The 26,504-nt window shown below is 44.6% G+C and overlaps 1 protein-coding gene across 9 annotated transcripts in view; it reads left to right on the forward strand.

The window, feature by feature from the left end:
- The window catches only part of RREB1 (ras responsive element binding protein 1), a 142,311-nt gene that overhangs the window by 53,383 nt on the left and 62,424 nt on the right, over positions 1 to 26,504 (forward strand). For 7 of the 9 annotated variants that reach the window (XM_084875597.1, XM_084875593.1, XM_084875591.1 and 4 more), the window contains exons 2-6: positions 10,758 to 10,875; positions 14,727 to 14,848; positions 15,462 to 15,674; positions 20,718 to 20,807; positions 21,741 to 21,904. In XM_084875597.1, the coding sequence (XP_084731723.1) occupies positions 15,504 to 15,674; positions 20,718 to 20,807; positions 21,741 to 21,904 (425 nt within the window). In that variant the 5' untranslated portion in view covers positions 10,758 to 10,875; positions 14,727 to 14,848; positions 15,462 to 15,503. Of the gene's footprint in view, positions 1 to 1,407; positions 1,559 to 10,757; positions 10,876 to 13,356; positions 13,780 to 14,726; positions 14,849 to 15,461; positions 15,675 to 20,717; positions 20,808 to 21,740; positions 21,905 to 26,504 lie in introns of those variants that run through there. The other 2 variants (XM_084875594.1, XM_084875598.1) reach the window with 2 other exon arrangements.

Below are 26,504 nucleotides of genomic sequence, written 5' to 3' on the forward strand. Positions count from 1 at the left end.
ATCGGCTCCGTGTTGAAGTGTTGGCACAGTGACTGGTGTTGGGGATTTAATCTGTAACCTGGTTTCTGGCTCTTACTTGCCACCATTTTCATCTCCAGTGTCATTACTCCATTGCTTCTCCCACCCAGCCCTCTTACCTCTGAGGTTTGAGGGGTTACAGGGTACTTAGGCAAGGACATTTTTCTTTTGAATTGACTTTAGAAAGATTCTTTATACTCCAGAAAAAGGAACACTGGGGGACTGTTTTAAACATCTGGTCTTATCATTCTCTGAACCTGTTACCCTCACAGATGTGGTATGATGCCTGGAAAATGGAACTCCTGGCCTTGAATGGCAGGGAGTCTGGGTCCTCGGCTCTGAGGTGTCACCTCCCTTTGGCCGTCACATCCCTTAGGTGGCAGACAGCCCACAACTGCCTTGATTAAGAAGTGGAGTTTGATGCTATTTTCGATCCTGGTTATTCACGGGAGTGCTCAGAGCGTTAGGCAGGTGGAAAGGGCTCTTGACTCCGGACCTAAAAACATGCCAGCTTTACAACAAATGAATCTCATACGCCGACTCAGGCCTGGGAGGGACATCAAAGATCATGTCCTCATCACTGTGCAGACGAGGGACCATTGTATTCCAGGCCATTTGCTTATGCAAGGAAGCACATGGTGTACTGTTTGTTCTGCGCTCCATTGGTAAAGGGTGTTATTAAATGCTACTGAATTATTTTAATGCTGTAGTATAAACTCAGTTTACTTGAGCTACTGTAACTAACTTCTGGGGTACGTGGACTCTGATGAAGATCGCGCTGAGGTTTGCTGCAGACAGAAAGTAAATAATGTAGGTGAGCCCGGAAAGTGAGTTCTCTTTCTTGGAAGTGGCCAGGCCTCTCCCACACTGAGGCACAGGGAGTGCTGGTACATTGGACTTGGAGACTTTCAAAGTTGGAGCTGAAATGGATGCTGGGTAGGTGTTGCTCTGGCATGGTTCCAAGGTTCTGGAGGCCAGTAATATTTTAAACAAGTCAAACAGCCCCTCTAGGCAAGCTGCAGGAAATCCAGCCCTTGGCTTCGCGTTGCTGCGTGGTCAGCGGGAGATAAAAGTGTGGACTGTTGGAGGCAAGGCCCCTCCTATCAGTGGATGGCAAACTGTTAAGGAAAGATAAAAGGAAAGAGCAGGGATGTTCTTTCTGAACAACAGGAGGGTGCCTTTATCACAGGCATTCAAGTAAAATGAAGGGGGTGAGCAAGAGGTCCTCTACTTATGATTGTAAATGCACTAAAGCAATTTCATGCCATGAAAATATGGGTAGGGGCCAGCCTTTTTCACCCAAAATAGTCCATCTGACAGGGAGTGTTTGCATTGCATACGGCTGAAGAAATGGGCCTGAGCTTGGGTTTTCAAATCTTTGTGCTCCAGAGATTTGACCCACGAGGACCTGGTGGAAGTGTCAGGCTGTCCATGGGCCCAACAGATGAATGAACAGAACAGCCCCGCACAGCAGCGATGACCCGGCTTGCTGGTGGGAACGCAGGCCAGCTTTCTGTTCCTTGGATGAACTCTCACGCAGGTACCAGAGGTTATGGGAAGGAACCCGTCTGACTGGTGTTGATCTCCGTTTTAGATTTTCCATCCTGTTCTTTATAACTTGCAGGGGTGGGTGGGGGAAGCATTTAGGAGCTTGTAGACAGGTATCCGTTTCTCAAGGTGGGGTTTGTAAAATGTGAGCCCACATTGGAAGGCTTGGGCATGGTCAGCGCCCTGTGTGATTTCAGTCAATACAAAAAAGGACAAACGTGCTTGTTTCAGACCTGCTGGGCGGGGCTCAGCCCTTCGCGCTGGTGTAGCAGCTGTGCAGTGAGCTCCCCAGGGGGTGCAGCGGTCCTGAAGGAGTCATCCTCCTCACCGGGTCAGGGAGGAATGAGAGGGCCCCGTGCCTCGGACTTCCTCCAAGTGCCTCTGCTGGTCAGCTCACCAGTGCTGTGGGTGGGGACAGAAACCTGCCCACGTACCACCTCCTTCCAAAGCCCATCTCACCCCACAGTAGCTTTTGGGTTTCCCTCAGTTTACTTTAAGAAAATCCATTGGCTTGCTAGTGTTTTTAATTGGTTGGCTTGTGATAAACACTCATCGACCACTTATATCTTGGAGTATTTGTTTTTCTTCATAGATACAGTGGTGAATAATTTTCTTAGAGGGGGGAAAAGGTCATCCATTAGAAGGCATAGAGGGCAGGCCATCAGCACCTGATAAATGCACCAGCACAGTCATTCTCAGCTGACGGTCTATAGTGTCTGCTTACCCACTGTGAAGCTTTGACCACAGCTGACCACTTTTCCAGAGGGCGAGGAAACAGCTCATCTCCTCCTGCCACTGCCTCCTCTGAGCTGGTAGGTAGAAGCATTTCACCCAACACTGTCTTTTACAAGCAGTTTTGACTTTATGAGGACTGTGGTGGTGCACACCCTGGATTCTGGGAATTTAAAGCCCAGATCGTAGGTTGACTACCTGCCCTAGGGGCACTTAGCTTGCCTTCCAGCTCCTCCTCAGGAGGAAAGTAGAGAATCCTGTTTCTGCAGCTGCTGACCCTTTACCAGAGCATGTCACAAAGGCCAGCCACAACCCTGGGGCCTATGAAAGAGTTGCAGGATATTGCCTAAAATTCTCAGCAAACTGCTACTGAACTTTACCCCAGCTTCCTCCCCTGGGCTGTAAATGTGACCCAAGGCACCAGAGCCACTTCAGAGGAGTGTCCAGAACAGTCCCATCTCTGCGGTCCAGCTGCCTGGGTGTCTGGTGTGGTGTGGGTGTCAGCTGCGCCGTATGCAGTTCCACAGCCCAGAGGGAAGAGGTGTGGGAGCGTCTGGAAGGAGAGCCTCGTCCTGTGAGAGCCAGCAGTGGCACCTTCCTCACTAAGACCTTGTGAAGTTGACCGGGGTTTGTTCAGCAGCGGACCAAAACAGGAGGGGTTTTATTTCCTGCTCATCAAAGCATGTTCTACTCCTTATTGTCAATGTGATTGCATTTGTGATAAGCTAAATTATATTTCTATTTCATTGTTAAACTTAGGAGCTGGAACCAAAATTATTTTAATATCATTAAACTGGCCCTGCCCTCAAAGCATTGCAATCTGATAGGGGATCCCATGGCTGAATCAAAAAGTTGGGGAGAATTGGCCCACAGGCTAAATAAATTGAAATGTAGGGAGGTAAAGAGCATAGCATCAATAGCTCATCCTGTGGGGTGCTGGACCATTTCTTTGTTTTGTTTTTCAAATTGTAAGATAAAGTTTTATTTAGAAATTTACAGAGGTAACAGAAAGGCCCTTGGAGCTTAGGAGAGAGAAGAAAGGCAGAGGTAACTTAAGCACCCAGGGAAAGAAGACAGGGAAGGGAAAGGCGTGGGCGTGCTCCCAGAGGGAGACTGCACTGTAAAGCCTTTTAATAAATGCTCCTTTGGTTGATTTCTGTACTGTAAGGTATGGTAGGCAGGTATTACTAGCTTCATTTTTCTGGATGAGAGAACTGAGGCCAGAGACTTGAATGTGCTCCATTGGTGCCAGCGGAATTCCCAGTCCAAGATTTATTAGACACCACAGCAAGTACTTTTTAAGTTATACTACCGTGGTCTGTGCTGTGCCGCACACTTTGGAATCTTAGAGTATTATGGACAAGGGACCGTCCTTTCAGAAGCCCAGAATCTAGATTTGATTTGGTCTCCCACCCACTGCAGGATCCTCTGCTTTCGTATGCCAGGGACAACAAGCTCATTTTTTATGGGGCCTCGTTCCATGGTGGGCAGCTTTAATGGTGCAAAGAATTTCGGAGTCCCAGACCTGCTTCCCTGTATCTCCCAAACCTCATTCGTGCTGTGGTAGACACCTGGGAAGGGTGTGCTCCTATTCCACACCCCAGACTTTCAGGTGTCTGCAGCCAGCCTTACAGGTCTCTATCTTCAGTGGGCTGGATGTTTCTAGTTCCTTCAGCCATTTCTTATTTTCTCTCTGCCTTGGTTCCCAATTCTCTAGTTCACCAATTACTCTTCTCTGATGGGTCTTTAATGGCCCCTTTGTGATGCAGCAGAAACTATAAGAATTTTAGCCCTCTCCTTAACAGCTGTGTAATACCCAGCAAATAATCTAATCATTACCTTACTAGAGGCCTAGTGCACAGATTCGTGTACTGGTGGGGTCCCTCCACCTTGCTGGTGGGGACCTGGTCAAAACCAGCTCTCTGACATCCCCTGAGGGGTCCCGGATTACAAAAGGGCACAGACCAGGCCGAGGGACCCCACTGGTGCATGATTGGGGTCAGAGAGGAACCCCAGGAGAGCTCCAGGGCATATCTGGCCTATCTCGCCCAGTCCCGATCTGCCAGACCCGAGCAGTAAGCTAACCTACCAGTTGGAGCATCTGCCCCCTGGTGGTCAATGCGTGTCATAGCAACTGGTCAAACAATCAGACACTTAGCATATTAGGCTTTTATTATATAGGATAAGATTTGGGGTTAAATGTAAAGTCCCTAACAAATTTTCTGACTCAGTTTATGTCACAATAGCCTGTGATCCCTAGTTACGGGGAAATGAACATGTAAATGGGCAAACACTAAACTTCTGATACACTCTGACTTAAAATTCCATTTTCTATTATAGCAACATCTTCTTTTCTGTTTTTTGTTTATTTTTAATATATTTTTATTGATTTCAGAGAGGAAGGGAGAGGGAGAGATAGAAACATCAGTGATAAGAGAGAATTATTCATCGGCTGCCTCCTAGCTTCCCCTTAATGGGGATTGAGCCCGCAACCCAGGCATGTGCCCTTGACTGGAATCCCTTCAGTCTGGAGGCCGATGCTCTATCCACTGAGCCAAAACAGCTAGGGCTTCTTTTCTGTTTTTAAACTCCTCGGGCCGGGAGAGATGTGGAGGCCTCTCCCTACCCTTTTTCTATAAGCCCGCAGAGCAGATCCCAGGGTGGGGTAAACTGTGGACTTAAAACTTAATCCCCGCAGGACCCTCCTCCTGAGACTTCTTCCATCCGAGCCTAGAAGACCCTGCCCTGCCCTAGGGGTACGGCTCTCTGCCCAGCATGTGCTTCCTTATTCAGGCTCCCCTGGCTGCCCACCTTCTTCCTCACCGGCTTCTTCTGCTAAGTTGGGCAAGAAGGTGATGAAGTAACCAGATCCTGGTGGCCTGGCAGGAAAGCAGTGTTTAGAAAAAGCCCGGCTCACCTGGGGAGAGATACATGGCCCTTCCCAGAAGAGCGGGGCCCAGGGTGACACATGGCTGCCATGTGTCGTTAGTTCCTGTCAGTAAGACCTGCCCCCAGGAGAGCTGCAGGGACTGGAGTCCGCTCCTTCGCAGTCTTATTTACAGACAGAAGAGCCTCCAATCAGGGCTTTGCTCCTTTTCCCCCTCTGAGGCAGCCAGGAGTCCTTAGAGACGCAGGAAGAAGAATGGGGTGTCATAGGATAGTTTTATCTATCCCGTACCAGAAAAACCTCTTCACCTTTCCAGCAGTTCATATTTTAAATAGTGAATGGAATCTGACTTCATAGAGAAATTTGGTAAGCAAAAACCCTGCCTTCCAAAATCAGCCCTTGCCTCTGCTGAAATTGTATGCACTGTAACAATTAAAATGTCCAAATTATTTCTAAGAGAGAAACTGCTCCCAGCATGGAACCTGTCACTCTCCCATGAGCCACTCCTTCCCCCTCTTTCCTGAATATCTGTGTCCCTTTACCCACCACAGAGCTGGAGCCTTTGGAGAGGGTGGTCAGCAGCTCATGCTGGTCCTGCACCCACTGCTCTCGGCAGCTGGGATGAACTCTGTTTCATTTTCTTCCTCCAGCTGCAAGTCCCGTTAAGACACAAACCACAGTAGGTGGTGAGGTGGTTCTGAGGCCCAGGGGAACCACGCAGAGGCCTGCTTTCATTGGGGTTGTCCTCCCAGACTCCTCTTTCTCACCCTCCTCCTCACCGCCTCTGTGGCTCACTCACTGACTGGTGCTGGGGATCAAGCCTGTATGAGCCCTTGGCCAGAATTAAACCCGACCCTTCAGGAAGTGGGCCAATGCTCTAACCACGGAGCAACCGGCTATCGTACACGCTCCCCTTATTTCTTTATTGTTATTTTACTGTAGTAAATAAAGTTGAAGCCAGAATCAGTGCCTTGGTTGTTACTCTGAGAGTGGCTCCTTCCAAATCCTCACGAAGAACATTTTTCAGGGGGATCCTTGGTTTTGTGCCGCCCTTCCAGAACTGTGGAAAGAAGAGTGCTGGTTCCCAAGGCCGGGTCACCCCTCTGGGAGCCGCACGCAGACTCAGGCGAGTTTCAGAGGCAGCAGTTCCGGGCCAAGGCCCGAGAAGCTGCATTTTCAGAGAGTACATTTAAGGTGTACCACATAGTGACCTCAGCACATTGAGAATCTGTGCTTCTCACCAAGGTCTGCACCTGAGGGATGGCTCTGCCGGAGGGTCAGTGGCAGGTAACTTCTCACTGATCACCTGGGACTGTAAGAATTCCTTCCCGTGGTGTTTGCTTAATTTCGGGTCTGTGCACTTCTGGCTGCTCCCACCCCCCAGAGCTTCCTCTTGCTCCAGGTGTGCAGGCCATTTTTGTGGAAGCAGAGGTGACCCGGAGCACACAGGTCGCTTCTGAGCTCGGGCTTGCGCTGGTGGGACAGCCACTTGGACAGGCCTGAGCTGTATGGGGTTCCTTCTGGTCTCCTTGCCTGGGTGCCTCTAGAATGCAGCAGTGTTGGATATGGAGGTCCCCATCCCTGCCTTACAGACTTCTGCCCTATGCGGTGAATTTTTAGTCTGAGAGGGAAGTCCAGTCCTGCCTCCTGCACAGAGAAGAAGGTGAAGGTGGGAGGAGAGAACTCCTTTTTCCTGCCTAGAAACTGGAGGAAACGGGAGGCCAGGCGCTGAGCAGCCTGGAAGGGCAGAAATGACTCGATGTGGTTGTAAGAATGTGATTGAGGGGAACACGTCTGTTCTCTGTAGCCCTGTGCTAGGAGTGCAAAAGAAACTAAACAGAAATTAGAGACTGGATTCACGCCATGATCTTGGGAGCAAGTTGCTTGACCCCAACACCTTAGTTTTCTCATCTGTACACCTCATGATTGTTATGAGATTAAAGCAGGCGGCATAGTATTCAAAAAGTATTAGCTGCTCTGGCCGGTTTTGCTCAGTGGTTAGAGCACTGGCCCTCAGACTGAAGGGTCTCGGGTTGGATTCCTGGTCAGGGGCATGTGCCTCAATTGGGTACCCCATCCCGCCCCCATTCGGGAAGTGTGCAGGAGGCATCCAGTCGATGTATCTTTCTCCTTCTTTTCACTCTCTCAAAAAGTCAATGGAAGAAATATCCTCGGGTCAGGATAACAGAAGTATTAGCTGCTGCTACTGCTTCAGAGTCCAAGTTTGGAACTAAGAATGGGGTTAGTGGGAATGGGGGAGCCTTCACGTAGAAAGTGGCCTAAGGGATGGGATGGGGAGAAGAATGTTCAGAAGAAACTGAACAGAGAGATAACCATGGGAACTGGCAGGCAAGAAGGCCAGAGGTGAACTGAGGGCAGAGCACAGGGGCTTTCAGTGCAGGTTAGAAAGTCTATTTGCGGCAGAGCTCAGAAGACACCCCCAGGGAGGCTCTCCTACCTGCCTGGTTCGAGGTGCAGGCCCCTCACCTCTGCGCACTTTGCTTTCTTGAACGTGGGCCAGGAGGTCATCCCCCTCTTCTTAGGGGACCCCTTGAGCAGCTCTCAGTGCCTGATTGTGCAGGGCCTGCTCAGTGGCCCTGTTGGACCAAAGCTCATGTCAACAAGCGGGGAGGGTGACTTGCATGGGTGCCGCCCTATCCACGGCACAGAGCGCACCCTAAGCCAAGAAACACAGCCGCTTCCTGGAACTCGGGCCGTCATTGCAGCTGTCTTGGGCCTCAGAGCACTCGTGAGGCTGTCCTGGTTAGAGGAGATGGTTTTGTCCTGTGCTTGGCAGGCAGGGGAGAACAGGCAGTGCCATGCTGGTTTGGTTCTGCCCCAGCTAGCCAGGACTGGGGAAGAATGTTTCCTTTCTGCCTCAGCCCATCCTTCCGGAGATGTTCTCGCTGCTGCTGCTGGTTAAGCTCCGTAGCAGCTCACAGCATCTTACCACCTGAGCTCCTCTGAAACTCTTAGCCTTTCCTGGTTGGGTGGGACTGGCCAGCTAAGCTGTTCACTAGGCTGTTCCAGTCAGTGGATCAAGCAAAACAAGCTCAGCACAGCAGCTCTCCCGGTTTGGTGGTGTAAAGCTCACTGTTATGTGTGTATGGGGTGAGGAGGGGCAGGGAGGGGTAGGGAGGGGGGGAGGGCACTTCTGTCATCCCAGGCATCTAAACTCAGCCATCTTTCCTGGGGGCCTTGGGACAGATTTTAGATTTCACCTTAAGAATCTGTAGGATTTCTAGAAGCTGGATAGTTTTGTTTTTGGAGCATTTTCCATCTTTCCATCCCTTTGCTGTCTGGGACCTGGTTCTTTCTAGTTTTTCATAGCATTGTCCCTTATCTCCTCAGGGTGGAGGAGGGGTTGGGGGGGGCAGCCTTTTTCCCTTCATCTTCCAGGGTGGACCTCTGCCCTCTCCAGGTCAGCCTGCTTCCACTGGACGTGGGCAAGGCCTGTGTGGGAATGCAAAGCCAGAAACCCAGCATCTCCCCTGGGAGCCAGGAGCCTCGCCAGCCCTGCCTGCTTGTTGCATTTCCCCTGCAGGCATCATCTGGGGCACAGCCTCCCCTCCTTTTTCTTTCCTCCCCTCGAGGCAGTGCTGATAGAGGCAAGGGGTATCTTGAGTTTTCTTCCAAGAACTGTCCTGTACTTTTCCGCTCTCTGAGTTCTATGAATCCCTCCTGCCTGGTGGAACTCAAAATAAACAGGGTAGTGACTCTGATTACTGAGCAATATTCAAATCATTTACATCCAGAATCAGAGGATGGAAGTTGCAAGGTCAAAGTGTCTCAGGTTGGCCCGTTCCTCCCAAGTTCCCTGTGTGTGCTGAGAGGTTACAAGTATCTTTTTTAATTGAGGGGGAGTATGTCCAAATTTTGAGACTCTTCGTTATATTTTGAAATTTTTTAATTTCAGAGACTTCTCTCTCTATGTTTCTATATATAGTTTGCTTATTTGGAGATCTTGATGGTTTCTAGAGAAAAAAAAGGAGCAATTTCTCTATTCCTTCTTCCTTATAAAAATGTGCCATTAATTAAAAAACAAATAATTACAAGAAAACCTTGCTTGTTTTTGTTGTTGTTGTTACAGTGTTTAATTTCATCCTAGGCAGCTTTAAGTTTAGATGGGTGGGGATGATATGAAAGGATGTTTTGTTCCTATATTTCTGAAACCTCATGGGAATTTTAATAAAATTGACTTGATTCATAGTTTAAAGGAAGATGGGTTATATATCAAGTGAAACCAGGATTCTTCTCCTTACCTATCCTACATAGGTATCTGAGATTCCTGGCCTTCCTGATACTCACAAAAAAAAGGTGGAGTGTAAAGAATGCGCATGTTTCTGTGGGAGGGGCCACAGTTGCAGCAGATCCTCAGGGAGGGTTTTGCCTCTAAGAAACAGTGAGAATTACGGGGGTAGGAGTAAGGGTTCCTTTTGGCTTGTTCAAAATGCAAAGAACTTTTCAAAAGAGAAAGGTCCAGAGTAAAAAGATGAGTAATTGAAGCAGTGAGGTGTAAAGAGAGAAACTGTTCACTGATTCAGAAACTGTGAGAAGCTGCTGCTAACGGAAAGGGCTGGGAGGCTTCAGCCCCGCCAACCTGTGGGGCGGCAGAGGTTTGCCGCCTCAAGTGCTCAGTAACCCCATGCAGACAAAGTCAGAGTCAAGATGATAACCGGGCATTCATATGATTGGACAGCCTTTCTGACTCCAATAGGGAATAAACACGAGAAAACGTACCAAGCAAGTGTTTCTTGAACAGTTTTTTGTGTGTGGCATTTTATTTTACTTCTTTAGGTTTTACTTCCCAGTTTCTCACTCTTCAGTTTAGCTACGGGATGCTGTTTTTCAGAGACCCAGAGAGTGTGGCCACGTGCCATAGCTCTGGGGAGTGCTGGTCCCCGTTTCCTCTCCCTGTGTGGAGGGCCAGCACGGCTTTCTCCCCAGCCACACTTTGGAGGCCCGTGGTCCCCAGAGCAGACACTCCCAAGCTCCTGAAGGGCCCATGTAACTTGAGTAGCTTTCCGCACCTACTCTACAGAAAAGAAAAATACGCATTTGTTCCTGTTTGGACTGTTATGAACACTTCTCCCCTCACTCCCATTCTCTTACATTGAGGAACTGTTTAGTTCCATTATTTTTTCACTTTCTTCAGCTCTTCTTTTTTCCTCCGTTTCTGATAACACTTAATAATGCCTCGCCCTTCTCTTCTATCCTTTCAGCTGGCCATCCATCAGCATTCACATGCCATTGAGGTGCCCGAAGCTCCACCTGGAGTCGGTGGTCCTGGCCATCCTCTGGTGACGCTGTCTGTGGCATTGCTGGGGCATGCTGTGGGAGTCTGTCTGTCCCAGGCACGCGTGACCCCACTGGCTCTTGCTCAGAGGCTAGTGGAGGACTGGGTGGATTCCACCCCGGAGCTGGAAGCTTGCTAACGAAGTGCAGGCAGGGGGTGGAAAACGTTTTGTTGTCTCTAGTTTGTGACTCCTGGTGGTATTAAGTGGAGAAATAGAGAGATGGGACCACTTTTGGTGTTGACTCCCTTGTAATGTCACCTTCTCTCATTTTGTAGGTTGCTCCCACTCTGCTCCAGAGGTGGTGGCTTTGAGGTGTGACCCTGCCCACGTCTGGGCCCGGCCAGAACCAGCTCCTCAGTAAGGAGGGCCAGCCTGATAAGACAAAGAAAACAGGTTGGTTAAACTTTATTGACTTTCCTTGAGTCACAATAACTTTGAATGTTGAGTCTTCCTTTCTCTCCCTCTCCCTCTCCCTCCCCACGTTCCCTTTGAGTTCCCTCCCCTTCTCCAGGTCTCCCAGAGGCTGTGATGCTCAGCCACAGTGAAATTGTAGCTGAACTGCTACTTCTTCTTGACCCATTGGACCTGACGTGTAGAATGAGAAGTCTGCAAAAGGGTGCCTAGTGTTTGTCTCACAAGAAAAACAACACTTCATAACCCCATTTCCCACTTCTCCCTTCACACCCCCAAATCCAGTTTGTGTTAAAAACTGGAATATCAGGCCCATCCACGTGGCCATGACAATGGAGATGATGACTTTTTTTCATATCTGTGATTAGGAATTTCTTCTGGGTTCCGAATCCTCTCTGATTCTAGTTGGAGGAAATTGTATTAGAATGGGACCAGTAATTTTCTATTATTATTATTATTATTATTATTATTATTATTATTTGCAGTGGTGGGGCTGATGTACAGGATGCTGTCAGGGAATAGAAATGGAACAAAGGAGAGAATAAAAATTTTAATACTATAAATATAAATAAAGAAAAATGTACTTTGTAAGTGGACCTTTAACTTTTATTTTTTTTAATTGATTTCAGAGAGGAAGGGAGAGGGAGAAAGAAATATCAGTGATGAGGGGAGAATCATTGATCAGCTGCTTCCTGCATACCCCATACTGGGAATTGAGCCCACAATCTGGGCATGTGCCCTGACCTTCTGGTTCATAGATTGACACTCAACCACTGAGCCATACTGGCTGGGCTAAACTCTTAAATGCATCTTTCATTCCCAGAGATCAAGTATCAGTAGGTTTATGTTAGTTAGTTTGAGTTATTACTCTTACTAATAAGTGATTAGTAATAAGAGGGGTCAGGCTGGGGTAGGTAGAATTGACTAGATTAGCACATAGGTGAGCTCAATGTTAAAGTAGGTTTTCCCCCATCACAGAATGAAGTTCTTTCCCTCTTTCACACCATTGTCCCAATGATGAGTTCAAGTATAAGAACAAACTGGAGTGAGGCCTTGCAGTAGCTCCAGGGGACTCGTTTGGGTGCCTCTGAAACAGCTCTTCAGAGTGCACTGGCTCCACACGTGTGCTGGGAACTTCGTTTTGTTAATTGCACCTTTAGAAAAGAGATAAGCAGTCTCTATTTTTTTTTTTTAATTGCTATTACCTTTAAGCCAGGAAAAGTAAGTAAGTGTAGATGATCTTGGTGTCATCAGTGAGTTATGTCACACTTTATCCTAACAGAAGAAATCAGTTTAACAAGTGTCTCCTTGTCAGGACAAAATGAGAAATAATGAGTTTGCTTGACTTTTCTCTTTATGCTGGTTAGCTCTCTTGACTATTGCTAGGTATTCTATATTTAATACACTTAGGACGTTTGCAAGAATGTGTCTTTGATGTTATAGTGACTGTGAGAAAAATTCTTACCGGCAATTTGGCTCTGCTTAGTGAATATATTTTTGTTCATTTCATATTGAATATTTCCCTCCTCTCCACTTTTTTCCCTACGCAATGGTAGAATTAAATTAAATTTTAATTTTAACCTAAAGTATTATATTTAGTCCTAAAGGTGTTTACTCAAACCTATTTACAGATTTAGTGAACTTTACCACATTTTCTTTTTTAAGTTGAGTCATAGGACAAAATCAAGATCATCTTCTAAACTCATACTATAAATTGTTAGAAAGGTTAATTATTTTTTTTTACTGGCATAATTATAGTAAAGAAGACTTCTAGCCAGTTATTTTATAATTTGATGTACAATAAAACTGTAGGAGAAGTATATTTTAAAAAATGAAGATGGTCTGGTTGGCATGGCTCAGTGGTTTGAACATCGACCTATGAACCAGGAGATCACAATGTAATTCCCCATCAGGGCACATGCTTGGGTTTCGAGCTCAATCCCTAATGGGAGGGGCAACCAATCAATGATTCTCTCTTATCATTGATGCTTCTATCTCCCCCACTCTCTTCCTCTCTGAAATAAATAAAAATCCATAAAAATAAAATAAAAGAATGAAAATGATTTGGGTACTGAAGGTGTCCACTTCTCTGAATCAAACAAATAATTACATGCTGATTGATTACAATTTTATGGGACTGTTGATACTGTTGTTAGGAATCCATTACAAAAGAATTGCACAGGGGCTGGAGTGGGGAGCAGTAAAAAAAAAAAAAAAAAAAGAATTGTACTCTTTTTGGTGTACTTCCTTCACATGTCCTTTCTTTAAAAAAAAAAAAAAAGTATATATATATATATATATATATATATATATATATATATATTTTTTTTTTTTTTTTATTATTGATTTTTTTACAGAGAGAAAGGGAGATAGAGAGTTAGAAATATCAATGGGAGAGATAAATCATTCACCTGCCTCCTCCATACCCCCACTGGGGATATGCCCGCAACCGAGGTACATGCCCTTGACCGTAATTGAACCCGGGACCCTTCAGTCCATAGGCCGCCGACAGTCTATCCATTGAGCCGGTTTAGCCACATGTCCTTTCTTAAAGAGAAATATGCCAAATAAGCTTTAAAGGCAGTTAAAAACGGGAAGTTTGTAGCACAACCTTTATTAAGTTTAAATGGTCTGGCATGGGGAAACGTCATGGAAAGACAACAGCTTTTTTCCCCCTTTGATTTTGACCATCACTTTCCTCTATGAGGAAATATGTGAGGGCGAGGCTGACTCAGTTGTCTTAAGAAGTATGTTTCTGCAGTTAGTCCTTTCACCTACCATTTGGAAACTGTTAGGTTCATATTTTCAAAAGTCTGTTAATAAGAAGGCACATTTTGTCTCTTGACAGGAAAAGGACTGTTCCTGACATCCTCTCTGACTTTTCTGGTAGGATTTTGGCTTTGGGACTTCTCTTGCTTCATGGCAATATCACTTAATAAAGTTATATTTCCAGGCCTCTCCTGCTCTGGTGCTGGACTCACTTGTAGTTTGAGTGTTGCCACTGTCCTATCCTCTGTCACATTGTCTAAAATTGGAGGAGGAAACCATGGTCTTTCTGGTGTTCTCCGTAAGCATTCACTTTGCTGTGAAATAATGAGCGTGATGTCTGACTGCAGTTGTGGACTTGTCAGGTTTACTGATGCACACTGGGTGGGGAACAGGGTGTGTGGCTCACTGGCAGGCTTCAGCTACGAAATACCTTCCCAGATGAAATGAGGGAAATAATTTACCTGTCGACTTACTTCTGGCCATACCATACCAGTGACAAGGGATGTGGCTAGAAAAGGCCTATAGAAGTAGCTTTTGATGTGGCTGTGGGTCAGTTTTCCCTTTGTTTATTCTTTTCACATCACCTGGTTTCCTTTAGGTCTTTTGTAATACCTTCTGGACTGTGAGCCTTCAGTGAATTCCTCAACTGCTTTGTCTTTGTTCAGTTTTAGGTAGAAGTGGGAGGTGAGTCAAAGTGGAGTCTGAATGTCCCGTGTGCCTTTGTCTCTGCAGCAATGCAGTGGACCGAGGGAAAGACGCCAGGGGTAGAGTCCGAAAGAATATTTGTTACATATACACCCTCACACACAGACACGCATGGGCATCAGAAAGGAAAATACCACAAAATCGTTCTTTCTGTTGGGAGTGAAGGTGACAACACTGTAGGGAATATCAATCACAATATGGTTTTGGAATAAAAATAAGACTTAGAAATAGTTTCTTAGTATTTGTGCTCTGTGTTCTCATGAATTTCGTGATCTGAGATTACAGCAAATAAATGGTTTTGATCTTTTACTAAGTGAAAATATATGCACTGAATCGTTTTGCCTTTGCTTCCCTTCCAGTGTCAACGAGTATACAAAGAGAAGAAGAAAAAAGTGAAACTCAGACTCGTTTCCTACTCCACGTGGATGATAGCGATAGCAAGGGAAAGTCTCTTAGTTTATCAATTGGGACAGAAATGGAGGTAATTGGCAATGGGCTGGGGCTTCTTCTGTCCATTTTCTGGGGTGTAGGTATATTTCCTATTTGTATTTTTTAAGAAGCAGTGTTTCTTATATTGATTTGAAATTTGGTCATAATTTTGATACGGTTGATGCCTCAAATGTCTTATAAAATTGGGGCCCATTAAAATCACTGGCTTGTGGCAGCAGAGTTAAGTGAAACCTGATGGTTCTCCATTATCAGGTCTACAACATCCCTGTTGTAATAAATCAGTAAGGTTATTGGGAAGGTGCTGGTCAAATGGCAGCTCCCTGGGCTTCCTAATCATTGGTTCAGCCTTCGTCACTCTGCCTAATGAAAGATTAGTGTTGGCAAAGAGACCTGCCTCAGGTGGCTTTGGGAGTTGTGTTAGTGGCATACACTGTGAAAGAAAGTAAGGTTATTCTTCGATATGACAACACTTCATTAAGATGAAAACTTATGTCGTTATGGGTGTGAGTGTCAGCTTGAACTGAAGACAGAAGGTCTTAGCTATTTTGGCCTGACTTAAGTTGTGGTAGCCATGGCCAGTGCCACCTGGCTCTGACAGAAGCCTCAATTTCCCAATGATCATATCAGCAATTTCCGATTTTCAGTTTTATGGCAGAGGCTTCTTAGAAGCTTAAACCCTTGTCCCAATGACGTCAAGTTCGCCCATTGGCTTGGAAGGTTCAGACCTGTCTTCCGTCAACACCATGATGTCAGCAGTAATGAGCGTAGGGAAGGTTGCAGAGAATGGCGGGAGCCCCCAGAGCATCAAGTCCCCCATGAAGCCACCAGGACCAAACCGGATTGGCCGAAGGAACCAGGTAAGCTGCTGTGGGCGAGGTGATGACATCTGGCTGCTTCCATCTCTGAGAATGTGGGGGAGGATGATCCCTGAGCTCAGCTTGCTCAGATAAGATCGTGGGCGTGCTGAGATATAACTAGGCATACCCAGAGGTGGTAATCATTTTTCAAGTGCGAACTTTTCATAGCTTATTTCCATTTTTTTTCATGGAGAAAATTTTCTATGCTGTGATGTCAATATTGGTAAAGATGCCCTGATTCTCTGCCCTGTAATTAGATTTGATTGCCAGATTTCTTCGTTTGCTGGCCAAGGTAAAGAACTGAGTTCTCTGCTGTGATGCTGTTCCTTTCTTTACCCAGCTGGTTTCCAAAGCCACCTCCTTGATTACTTTTTTTTAAGTGTCTTCAGATTATGGAGCAAATAAGGACTGGTTGTGCTGGGGCTGCTATCCAGCTTCCCATCCTGACAAAGCACAGAATTTGGCTCCAGAGAATTCCACATAAGAGGAAATTTAGACCTTCTGAACTTGTAGTGAGCATGGGATCAGGAGAAGAGGGAAAGAGTAAATGAGTGGGCAGGGATTGGGAGGATTAATGATGAAAGTCCAGTCACCTGCACTGGGAAATGAGATGGATCTTTTAATTGACATAAGAGGGGGCACTTGCAAAGTGGTTGCTATCCTGTTAGTAGCATGTTCTACGAAGCTCAAGGAGAGAGGTAGAGAGTAAACAGTTCTCATTTCTTCTCTGAATACATATGATATGAACCTACTCCTCCCCATTGAGTTTTTGGTATATTGGATTTAATAGGATTATATCAAACCCTCAGGGAGCAGGAAGTCTTAAGTTTATCTAGATACCAGAAATGGAGATGAAAATAAATTTGCGGGGAATTTTTAAACTAAAAAATTTTTTTATCAACAATCCTACAGTGACAGTTATTATACAGAATTGTCTCAGTGCATCTATGATGGTTTTCTATCAATTCTTAAAAGTAAAACATTAATTAAGGCTTTCAATATAACTTTCCCTCCAGTAAAAGTTGTACCAGCCTAAAATCCCTCCAGCAGCGTGGGAAGAGTCTGTTTTCTCCACACCTTTCTCAAGGCTGAGCTCTTGGCAGAATTAAACAGTGTTTCAGGGTTGGAGCATTGATACCTTTTTCTTTCTTTTTTCCCCTGTCTCTGCGTGCCTCTCTTCCTATGGGTCCTTGAGAAAATACTCAGCCTGCATGACTGCGGCCTGAGTCAAGAAGGAGTGCTAGCTCTGGGAAGAAAAGGTTTATTTTCACTCTCACATGACTGTCTGTCCATCCATCTGTTCGTTCGTCTCTCCATCCCTACACTCGTTTCATGGTATATGCCAGCTCCTAATTCCAGCCAGGTACTGCACCATGATGCCAGGCATTTCGGGATGAATGAGGTAGATAAGGCCACTGTCTTCTCTTCCTTCGCTGTCTACAGGGGAAAGTGGTAGGTAGGGAAGGGATCACCTCCTTTTTAAAGAGCCGGCACAAGTGCAGGCTCCAGTCCTTCCCCAGTGGTTCAGAGACCATAGGGAGAGCCGTAGGAGGGGACACACAGCTCTTCAGTCCCTCGGTGGTGATTGGGAGTGACCGTGTAAGGGTGGTGCAGGAAATGGGACAGGTGTGTGCCTCGGCTATTTTTCATCTACCTCCTATGCCGCCAGGGTTCCTTGGGTTCTTTGGGGCACTGGCTCAGTTTTTGAAGGGGAGGTCTGGGCCAGAGGTGAAAAGGGAAAGACAGTGCACCGAGAGAAAACAAACAGAATGCAGTGGGGAGAGAGAACGCTTCATCCTCACCTGGGAGTGGGCGGGGAGGGCTGCGAGGGAGCCTGGGAGGAGTCCCGTGGGCGATAGCACCAAGTCCCAGGGCAGATTAGCCCCAGCCGGACACTGGCACGGGTGCCAGAGCGTTTTGCTATGGAATGGTTAGTTATCACATTCGCTGCTAATTTTATCTGTCAGCTCAGGAAGTGTGCTCTTTCCACCGGTGTGGCCCCAATAACTGGGTTCAGAATTCTCCAGTAGGGCTTCTTCCAGCATCATGATGCTGCCTTTTCTATTGAAAACTAAATCCGAGCTCACAGCCTGCCTTCTCCCAGAGCACCGTGGATTTTGTGGGCCGGAGTCACAGGCTGCAGCATGCCCCTGCCAGGCTCAGAGCACGTTTGGCCCGAGTTCATGATAAGCCCCAGAGGCAGTGCCAGGTAGCCCATGAGCTGCTGCTCCCTCAAGGTGAATGAAAGGTGATTTCTTCCTTTCATTTGCCTCCTCAAGGAGCTGATCTCTTGGAGACTTGGCTATTTAATATGTATTTACATCCTACTGATAATCTTCCTCTAAAAGACGTTTAATATATTTTATTGCTAATATAATAATTCATCGAAAAGACCCAAGACTGGGTTTTGGCCTGGCTGTCAGGCATTTCTCATTATGATTGCAAGTGCTCATATTTTGTTATTGCTACTTTTGTTTTTGGTTTTTCCGTTTGGTGGTTCTTGGCCAGCTCCATTTTGAGAGCAGTAGCACTGGGCTGAGAAGGTAGGACACCCACCCCTGTGAGGAGTGCAAGTCGCTGGACTGGCAGGCTTTTTACTATCTCTGGGTTAATCACCTTCCTTGGAATTGATAGCTGTAATTTTTTTTTTTAATTTGAGAGTGAAAAATATATAACATACTGAGGTCTCAGACCCAGTGCCACAGACTAGAAAAGGTGACTTACCCACAGGCGCTGCTTTCCAAGACTCCCATGGATGCCTGAAACTGTAGGTGGTGCCGAGCCCCATATATACTATGCCTTTCCCTCTACATACAAATCTTTTCACGTAAGGAAGCACTTTTGGCTTCTCTTTGGCACATTCGACTGCCAGCATCACTACTCTTGCATTGTGGGGCCATCACTAAGTAAAATAAGGGCAACCTGAACACAAGCACTACAATACTCAACAGTCAATCGGATACCCAAGACAGCCAGTGAGTGACAGTGTATGCAGCGCGGGGATGCTGGACAAAGATGATGCAGGTCCCAGCGGAGGGCAGGATGGCATGAGATTTCGTCATACCACTCAACGGCAGGAAATTTAAACATATGGATGGTCTGTTTTGGAAATTTTCCGTTTAATATTTTTGGACCGTGGTTGACCATAGGTACCTAAAAACCATGAAAAGCAAAACTGCAGATAAGGGGGGGACAACTGTGTTGCTTAAAACAAAGCCTGCTAGTCTACGAAGAGAGAGAGACAACCACTGAAGCAGTTATGCAGTAGACATCATGCATGCACTCCACCCTGTCTGGTTTATGGTGCATTTGTTTTTATAGTCTTTAGGGTGGCTTATATTTTCATCATCTCTCATAAGCCAGCCTCAATGGTGTTTCTTTTCTGTGCCTTGGAGCTCATCTTTTTTTTTTTTTTTTTTTTTTTTTTTTTAGGGGCTGGGGGTCAGGTTTAGGGCATGGGCTGTCGAGCAGCTGGCCTGAGTTTTAATTCTTGATCTATCTAATAGTTCATTGATTTGGGGCAGGTTACTTGCCTCTGTACCCCAGTTTCCTCATTCAGAAAATAGAGTCCATAATAGTAGCTATTTTCTTTAGTGGTGGGGGGGGGGGGGGAGAAACAGCTGATATTTTTATATGTACAGAGTTTAGCACATGGTAAGTGTTCAATAATTAGTGTTATTTGTGAGGAATAGAAACTGACTCAAATGAGCACAAGGAAAAAAAGGTCTATTGAAAATGCCCAAGGGTCCAGCCCTCTTTCACAGGCTGCTTGGTCTCCCGCTCCATTAGCACAGACGTGTTCCCAGCTGCATGTCGTGGCGGGGGCTCGCCATGCTGCTGGGTCTGGCCCCAACCCTGCATACACTTTCAATTCAAGTGCTGCTGATCACCTAACTTAGTAACTTAGTCAATCCCACATCTGGGCATATAACCAACATCTCCTGGGAGCCTGTGAAACAGATCCTGGGGTTCAGCTCCCATTATCCCAGCGATTCTGACTCAATCTGTCGTGAGTCTGATCTAGCAATCTCAATAGAAAGCTCCCAGGCCGTTCTGCTGGTCTTTGGAAACCCATGGATCGTAGTCTCTAAGCATCTCAATTCCACATTCCTGAGAGTGGTATCCAGGCCTTGATCCCGTTAGTTTTGGGGATGAGGACAGACCTGGGGTGCTCAGGGAGTGTGTAGTGAGAAGGCTGTGATAGGCACGTCCATGACAAAGCTCCGGGAATTATTTTGAAAGGAGATGTGTAAGTAGTAAAGGAGCTTGTCATTTTCCTTAAAAAGGTAAAATATATTGCTTCAAGGAAGCTTGTCCTGTCTTGTGTGTTTTGAGGGAACATAAATGAGCTGCTTGTCCAAATAGAGAGCTTATTCTTTTGTCGCCTCTGTGGGAGTCCTCACTTTGGATCTTTAGACACTATCACAGCATTCTCATTCTTATTTACTATTTATGAGCGGTGTCAAGCAGGTGTTAGCAGGGAGTAAAAGGGCCAAGTTGGTGCCTGTTGGGCACACAGCTGGGCCCGGAGGCCTTCCACCATTAGGAGGTAGGTTTTTGTCATGAGAACTTCATTACCTCTCATGAGTCCTTGGGAGCCCCCAGAACAGGTGGGAAAGAGTGGCTGGAGCCTTGGTCAGACTTAGGGAGAAATGTATTCCTTTTCTAGCTCTGCCGAGACTTAATGCTTAATTTTTCGCTATCACTGATAATTAAGTGGTATATGTCTAATAAGAATACTAATATTTATTGAGCACTTACCCTGTGCCAGGCACTAGTCCAGTATTTTATGTATGTCAGCTGAATTAATACTCATCACGATGTGATGTGGTAGATGCTGTTACTTTCCCATTTTACAAATGAGGAAACTGAGGGCCAACAGGACCGTGATTTGTCCAAGCGCATACCAGACAGGCTCCAGAGCCCATCCTCTTAGCTGTCTCATTGCTACGGCTCATGAGACACAGGTGCTCATGGCAGACAGAAGAGGCACCAGTTTACTGTGAGGTGCAATTGATTCTCCTTTTTATTATGTCTTTTCAGGAAATGAAAGAAGAGAAGTCTTCCTACAACTGTCCCCTGTGTGAGAAGATTTGCACTACTCAGCACCAGTTAACTATGCACATTCGTCAGGTTTGCTGCTGCTTTCATACTTGTTTTAAATCATTCTTCATTAAGAGAGGACCAGGTGATTTAGTATAAGTGTATGAATTGTGACTGAGTTTAATTTCTGTTTAATATTTCAGTTATTTTGCAAGGTAGTTATGAAATAATTTTTGTGTGTGTTATTGTGACAAAGTCCCCAGTCAACATAGAATTCCTTTTCAGAATTTAGCAAATACTGAGTTCACTGACCACAGGTAGTAGAAGACTGCATGGTATGTGGCTCCTCAGCATGAACCAGACCCCTTACAGAACAGGAAATTGTAGGAGTACACCCTGCTTTTTATATATATTGTTCCAGCCTCATGTCATGCAGCAGGGCATTGACTTGATTTGGGATCTCATTTGGTTTTTCCTCTTTATTATGAGAGTTTTCCTTCTCCCTCGTCTGCTATAACTGGGTCATGACAAAGTACTGATGACTCTAGTGACATTATTAAAATTAGAGCGTGGTACTAAATAATATCATCATTTACTAATTTGGGTTTGGATGGAAATGTTCCTTCTTAACATGTTTCAGAGGCCAGACCTCTCTCAACTGTGCAGATTTCAGTTCTTCCGTGGCAGCAAGACTGAGTCCTTAGACTTGAAAAATGGACACTGACAGTGTGAGGACCACAGTTCACCTGTTTGCTGTAGAGCTGACAGTCTTCCTGTTCGTGTTGTTGTGGTCAGTTCATTTAGTGTGTCTCCAAGAAAGACCTTCAAAGATTCCATCTCTCTCTGAGCCTTGCAGAAGTATTTTTCAAAATCAAAACATGGAAATAGAAGATCATACAGAATATTTATTTGCCTGTGTTGCTGATCAGTCTTGACATTCAGGAAGATATTTAAAATATAACAGGAAAAAAATAGCTGTTTTGACCCATCTTAAGTGACCACTGTGGTGATTGCTTTCTACAGCACAACACAGACACCGGCGGGGCAGACCATTCGTGCAGTATCTGCGGGAAGTCCCTGAGCTCGGCCAGCTCCCTGGACCGCCACATGCTGGTGCACTCTGGCGAGAGACCTTACAAGTGCACTGTGTGTGGCCAGTCTTTCACCACCAATGGGAACATGCACAGGTGGGTGAGGGCCACCGTGGCCTGGTGGCCTCTTAGCCATCATCAGAGAGATGACTTGCCAAAAACATTAAGAGTTCTGAATGCTGTTCACTGTATGGAAAAGCTAGAGATGGTTTTTGCTTGTGCATGCTATCTCCGGAGCATTAGAGGTGTCTCATCGTGGGAAACAGAAGTACCTGGGCTAGGTCTTTGGCCCTTTGGGGATTAGGGTGAAACACAGAGTCCTTCCCCTTTGCCAATTGCAGTTTCTTTGTTCGGGTGCCAGAGGTGGGCAGCTTATCAGATACAGAGGAACCCTCAAGGAATAGCACAGTAACCTTTGCCTTTTTAAAACTAGTTGCATATGCATTGTAGGTTTCCTGCAGGTGTTTTCCTTACGAAAAATTTCTGAGACCTTAGAATAAATAGTTAAGTTGCCCGGTCCTGGAGCTTTAGGGTAAGAGAGGATAAAAGAAGAAACAGAAAATCTGATAAATGTCAGGAATTTGCTTCTGACGGAGAGAGAGGCTCACTCAGAAATGGAAGGGAGCTCAGTGGTAGGCATATTGAAATTCTGTAAGCCAATGGGAAATATACTTTATAGAATTATTACATGTGTTTTGAAGGGTTAGAATAGACTTCTTGTTGTTAATCCTCACCCGAGGATATTTTTTCCATTGAGTTTTAGATAGTGAAAGGGAAGGTAAAAGGGAGGAGGTGGAGAGAGAGAGAGAGGGAGGGGGGTGGGTACTTTGATGTGAGAGAGACATATGATGGGTTGCCTCCCAAAAGCACCCAAGCTGAGGCCAGAGATTGAACCTGGCGCCCATGCTCTTAACCACTGAGCAGCACCAGCTAGGGCAGAACACACTTTTTAAATGTTTTTGTTTTAGCACAAACATTTTAGGAACATTATAATTCTAGGAAGATTTTTTGAAGGGATTCAAATTTTACTTTCTCAGAAAATCAGGCTATTTTTATTTTTCTGTATTTTCTTCTAGGCTTTCTTTTTTGGGGGTGGGGTGGGGGGTTAAGCCTCACCGAGGATATTTTTCTATTGATTTTTAGAGAGTGGAAGGGAGAGGGGGAGAGAGAAACATCATCGAGGTGAGAGATACACATCAATTGGTTGCCTCCCACCTGTGCCCCAGCCAGGGCCAGGGATGGAGCCTGCAACTGAGGTATGTGCCCATCACTGAAATTGAACTCAGGATCCTTCAGTCTGAAGACTAACCCTCCATACATTGAGCCAAACCAGCGAGGGCATACTGCTTTCTTTTTAAAAGTTGATAAACATCTTATTTTTCATAATTATTTCAAAAGAAAGCTTTGTATAATTGTTGTGAAATTGATGTTTTATTATATATAAATACTAATATGAGAGGGTCCCGTTAATTCCACCTAAAATCATTTCATGAACCACTGATGGTGGTATACTTGGGACATACAAGCATAATGGTAAATTTCTGGATTTTGAAATTAGGCATCTGATTTCAAATTTCAACTCTGCCACTTAAGCCTTTCTTGAGCAACTTACTTAACCTATGTACCTCAGTTACCTCCTCTTTAACACAAGGTTTTAATATCATCCATGTCAGTTTGTACTAAGATGAGGACTAGGAAATAAAGAGTTCAGCGCATGTCTGTTTTTGCATTTCTAAGTAATACCACAATAATTTAAAGCCTAGGAATTTCTGTCTGCACTAGAAGTTAGAATCTAGTATAACTCTGAAAGTTATCAGTATTTTAAAGAATTTTTACATAGTGTTTTACTTTTTTCCCCCCCTATACAAAGTTCAGTTTTCTCTCTTTGCTCCTCTTCTCGTAGAACTTTTCTGTATAAAGAAGGAAGTGAATACTGTTGCTATTTTAAAATATATATTACCTTTTAGCTTTTTGCTTTTTTGTCTCCATATCAGCCTGTTTGGTATGACATGCCTTCTTTTTGCCGTTTAGTTTTGTTTTGCCTGCAGCTCCTATCTACCTCAGACCTCCCAAAAAGGTCTCCCTCATACCTTCGCCCTCTTAAATCTGGGCCTGGAGGTGGTGTTGCCTGGAGTCCCCTCTGGGGCAATTCCCCTGCTTCCTCCTACTGACCCTCCTGCTCAGGGCGACCCCCAGCTCTAACTTGGCAGTGGGCACTGGGGCGCTTTCCGTCCTCCTGGCTGCATTAGCCTGGCTCCTTATTGCTTATGACACTCCATGAGCCATCTCTGGTCTTAGGCCCAATCACGCCTAATTTAAAAAATTTCTATTTTGAGATAATAACTGTGATTGAATATGACACATGTTAAATACGTCTATAGAAAGGCATACTTCCTGCCTTTTATAGTGATGTCTCTGACATTGCATTTTGTAATTAATTCTAACTAAATTTATAGTGCACTGTTCATCTAGCAGTGGACTAAACAATTTCTATTTATTTGTTTACATCTTTATGATATATAATTTATGTACTATTCATTACATTTTACCCACTTAAAGTATGCAATTCAATGGGTTTAGTATATTCACAGAATTCATGCAGACATCACTATAATCAATTTTTAAAAAAATACATTTTGTTGATTTTTTACAGAAAGGAAAGGAGAGGGACAGGAGCTAGAAACATCAATAAGAGAGAAACATCGACCAGCTGCCTCCTGCACACCCCTCACCGGGGATGTGCCCGCAACCAATGACCGGAATCAAACATGGGACCCTTCAGTCCACAGACCGGCTCTCCATCTACTGAGCCAAACCGGTTTTGGCACTATAATCAATTTTATGATATTTTCATCACCCCCAAAAGAAACCCATAACTATAAACAATAATTTCTCATTACTTCCCACCCTCCAGCCCTAGGAAAATACTCATCTACTTTCTGTCTTTGGACTTTCATATTCTGGACAGTTTATATAAATGGAATTATATAATTATGGTCTTCTGTGACTGGCTGCTTCCACTTAGCATAATGTTTTCAAGATTGCTGTGTGTTGTATGTAGCATGTGTCAGTACTTCATTCTTTTTTGTTGTCAGATAATAGCCCATTATGTGGGTACCACATTTTACTTATCTCTTCAGTTGGTGGGCAATTGAGTCATTTCCATTTTTTTGCTATTATGAATAATGCTGCTATGAACATTATTGAACAGTTTTTCGTGTGGATGCATGTGTTTATTTCTCCTGAGTATATACTTAGGAGTGGAATTACTGAGTCATGTGGTAACTCCATGTTTAACATTTTGAGGAACTATCCCACTATTTCCCAAAGCAGCTGTAGCATCGTTTTATATTCCTACCAGCAGTAGATGAGGGTTCCAATTTTTCCGTATCTTTGTGAACACTTGTTACTATCTGTCTCTGTCTTTTTCATTATAGCTATCTTAATAGGTGTGAAATGGGATAGGTGTGAGTTACATAATTTTAACTCTTACACTTCTATCTATGATCTATTTGATCATAGATAGAAGTGTAAGAGTTAAAATAAGAATTTCTGTACTCGCAGTTCTATTCCCTTGATCTCTATGTCTTCCCTGAGGCTAACATATTAATTATTGTCTCTTTTTAGTAAGTTTTGAAATCGAAAGGTATGGATCCTCTAACTTAGATCTTTTTCAAGATTGTTTTGGCTATTCTGAGTTGCTTGCATTTCTATATGAATTTTAGGACTAGCTTATCAGGTGTTTGTTTTCAAAAAAGGCAGCTGAAATAATTACAGGGATTGAAAAATGTGAGGATCAATTTGGGGACATTGCCACCATATTAAATTTTTAATCATGGAATATTTTCCATTTACGTAGATATTACTAGATTTCTTTCAACTATTTTTCAAGTTTTTATATTTTGTTAAATTTATTCCTAAGCTTTATTCTTTTTGGTGGTATTGTAAGTGGAATTGTTTTTTTAATTTTATTTTCTAAATATGTTTTTTATTGATTTTTTTTTTAGAGAGAGAGGAAGGGAAAGGGATAGAGAGATAGAAACATCGATGCAAGAGAAACATCAATTGGCTGCCTCCTGCTTGCACCACCCCACTGGGGATTGAGCAAACCCAGGCCTGTGCCTTGACTGGGAATTGAACCAGTGACCTCTTAGTTCTTAGGTCGACACTCAACCACTGAGCCCCACCTGCTGGACTAATTTCATTGTTTGATTGTGCATTGCTAGTGTATAAAAATACAGTTCGAACTTTATATTGATCTCATTTTCTACAATTTTGCTGATTTACTCTAATAGTGAATTCCTTAGGTTTTCTGTATACAAGCTCATGTCGTCTGCAAATAGAGATCGTTTACTTCTTCCTTTGAAACTAATCTGGATGCCTTTTATTTGTCTTGCCTGTTAGCCCTCACTAGATCCTCCAGCACAATGTTTGTTAAATATAGGTGGAGAGAATGGACATCATTGTCTTATTGCTGATTTTAGGAAGAAAGTATTCAGTCTTTTCCCATTAAATATCATGGTAGTTGTGGGGTTTTTCATAAATGCCCTTTAATCAGTTTGATGTTCCTTTCTTTTTATGGTATGCTGAGTGTTTTTATCATGAAAGAGTGTTGGATTTTGTCAAATGCTTTTTCTGCATCTTACTGAGATGGTCAAGTTTTGATGTTAAACTAACTTTATTCCTGGGATAAATC

The sequence above is a fragment of the Pipistrellus hanaki genome (genome assembly GCF_964339955.1).
Source record: "Pipistrellus hanaki genome assembly, chromosome: 2".
Classification (NCBI taxonomy): Eukaryota; Metazoa; Chordata; class Mammalia; order Chiroptera; family Vespertilionidae; genus Pipistrellus; species Pipistrellus hanaki.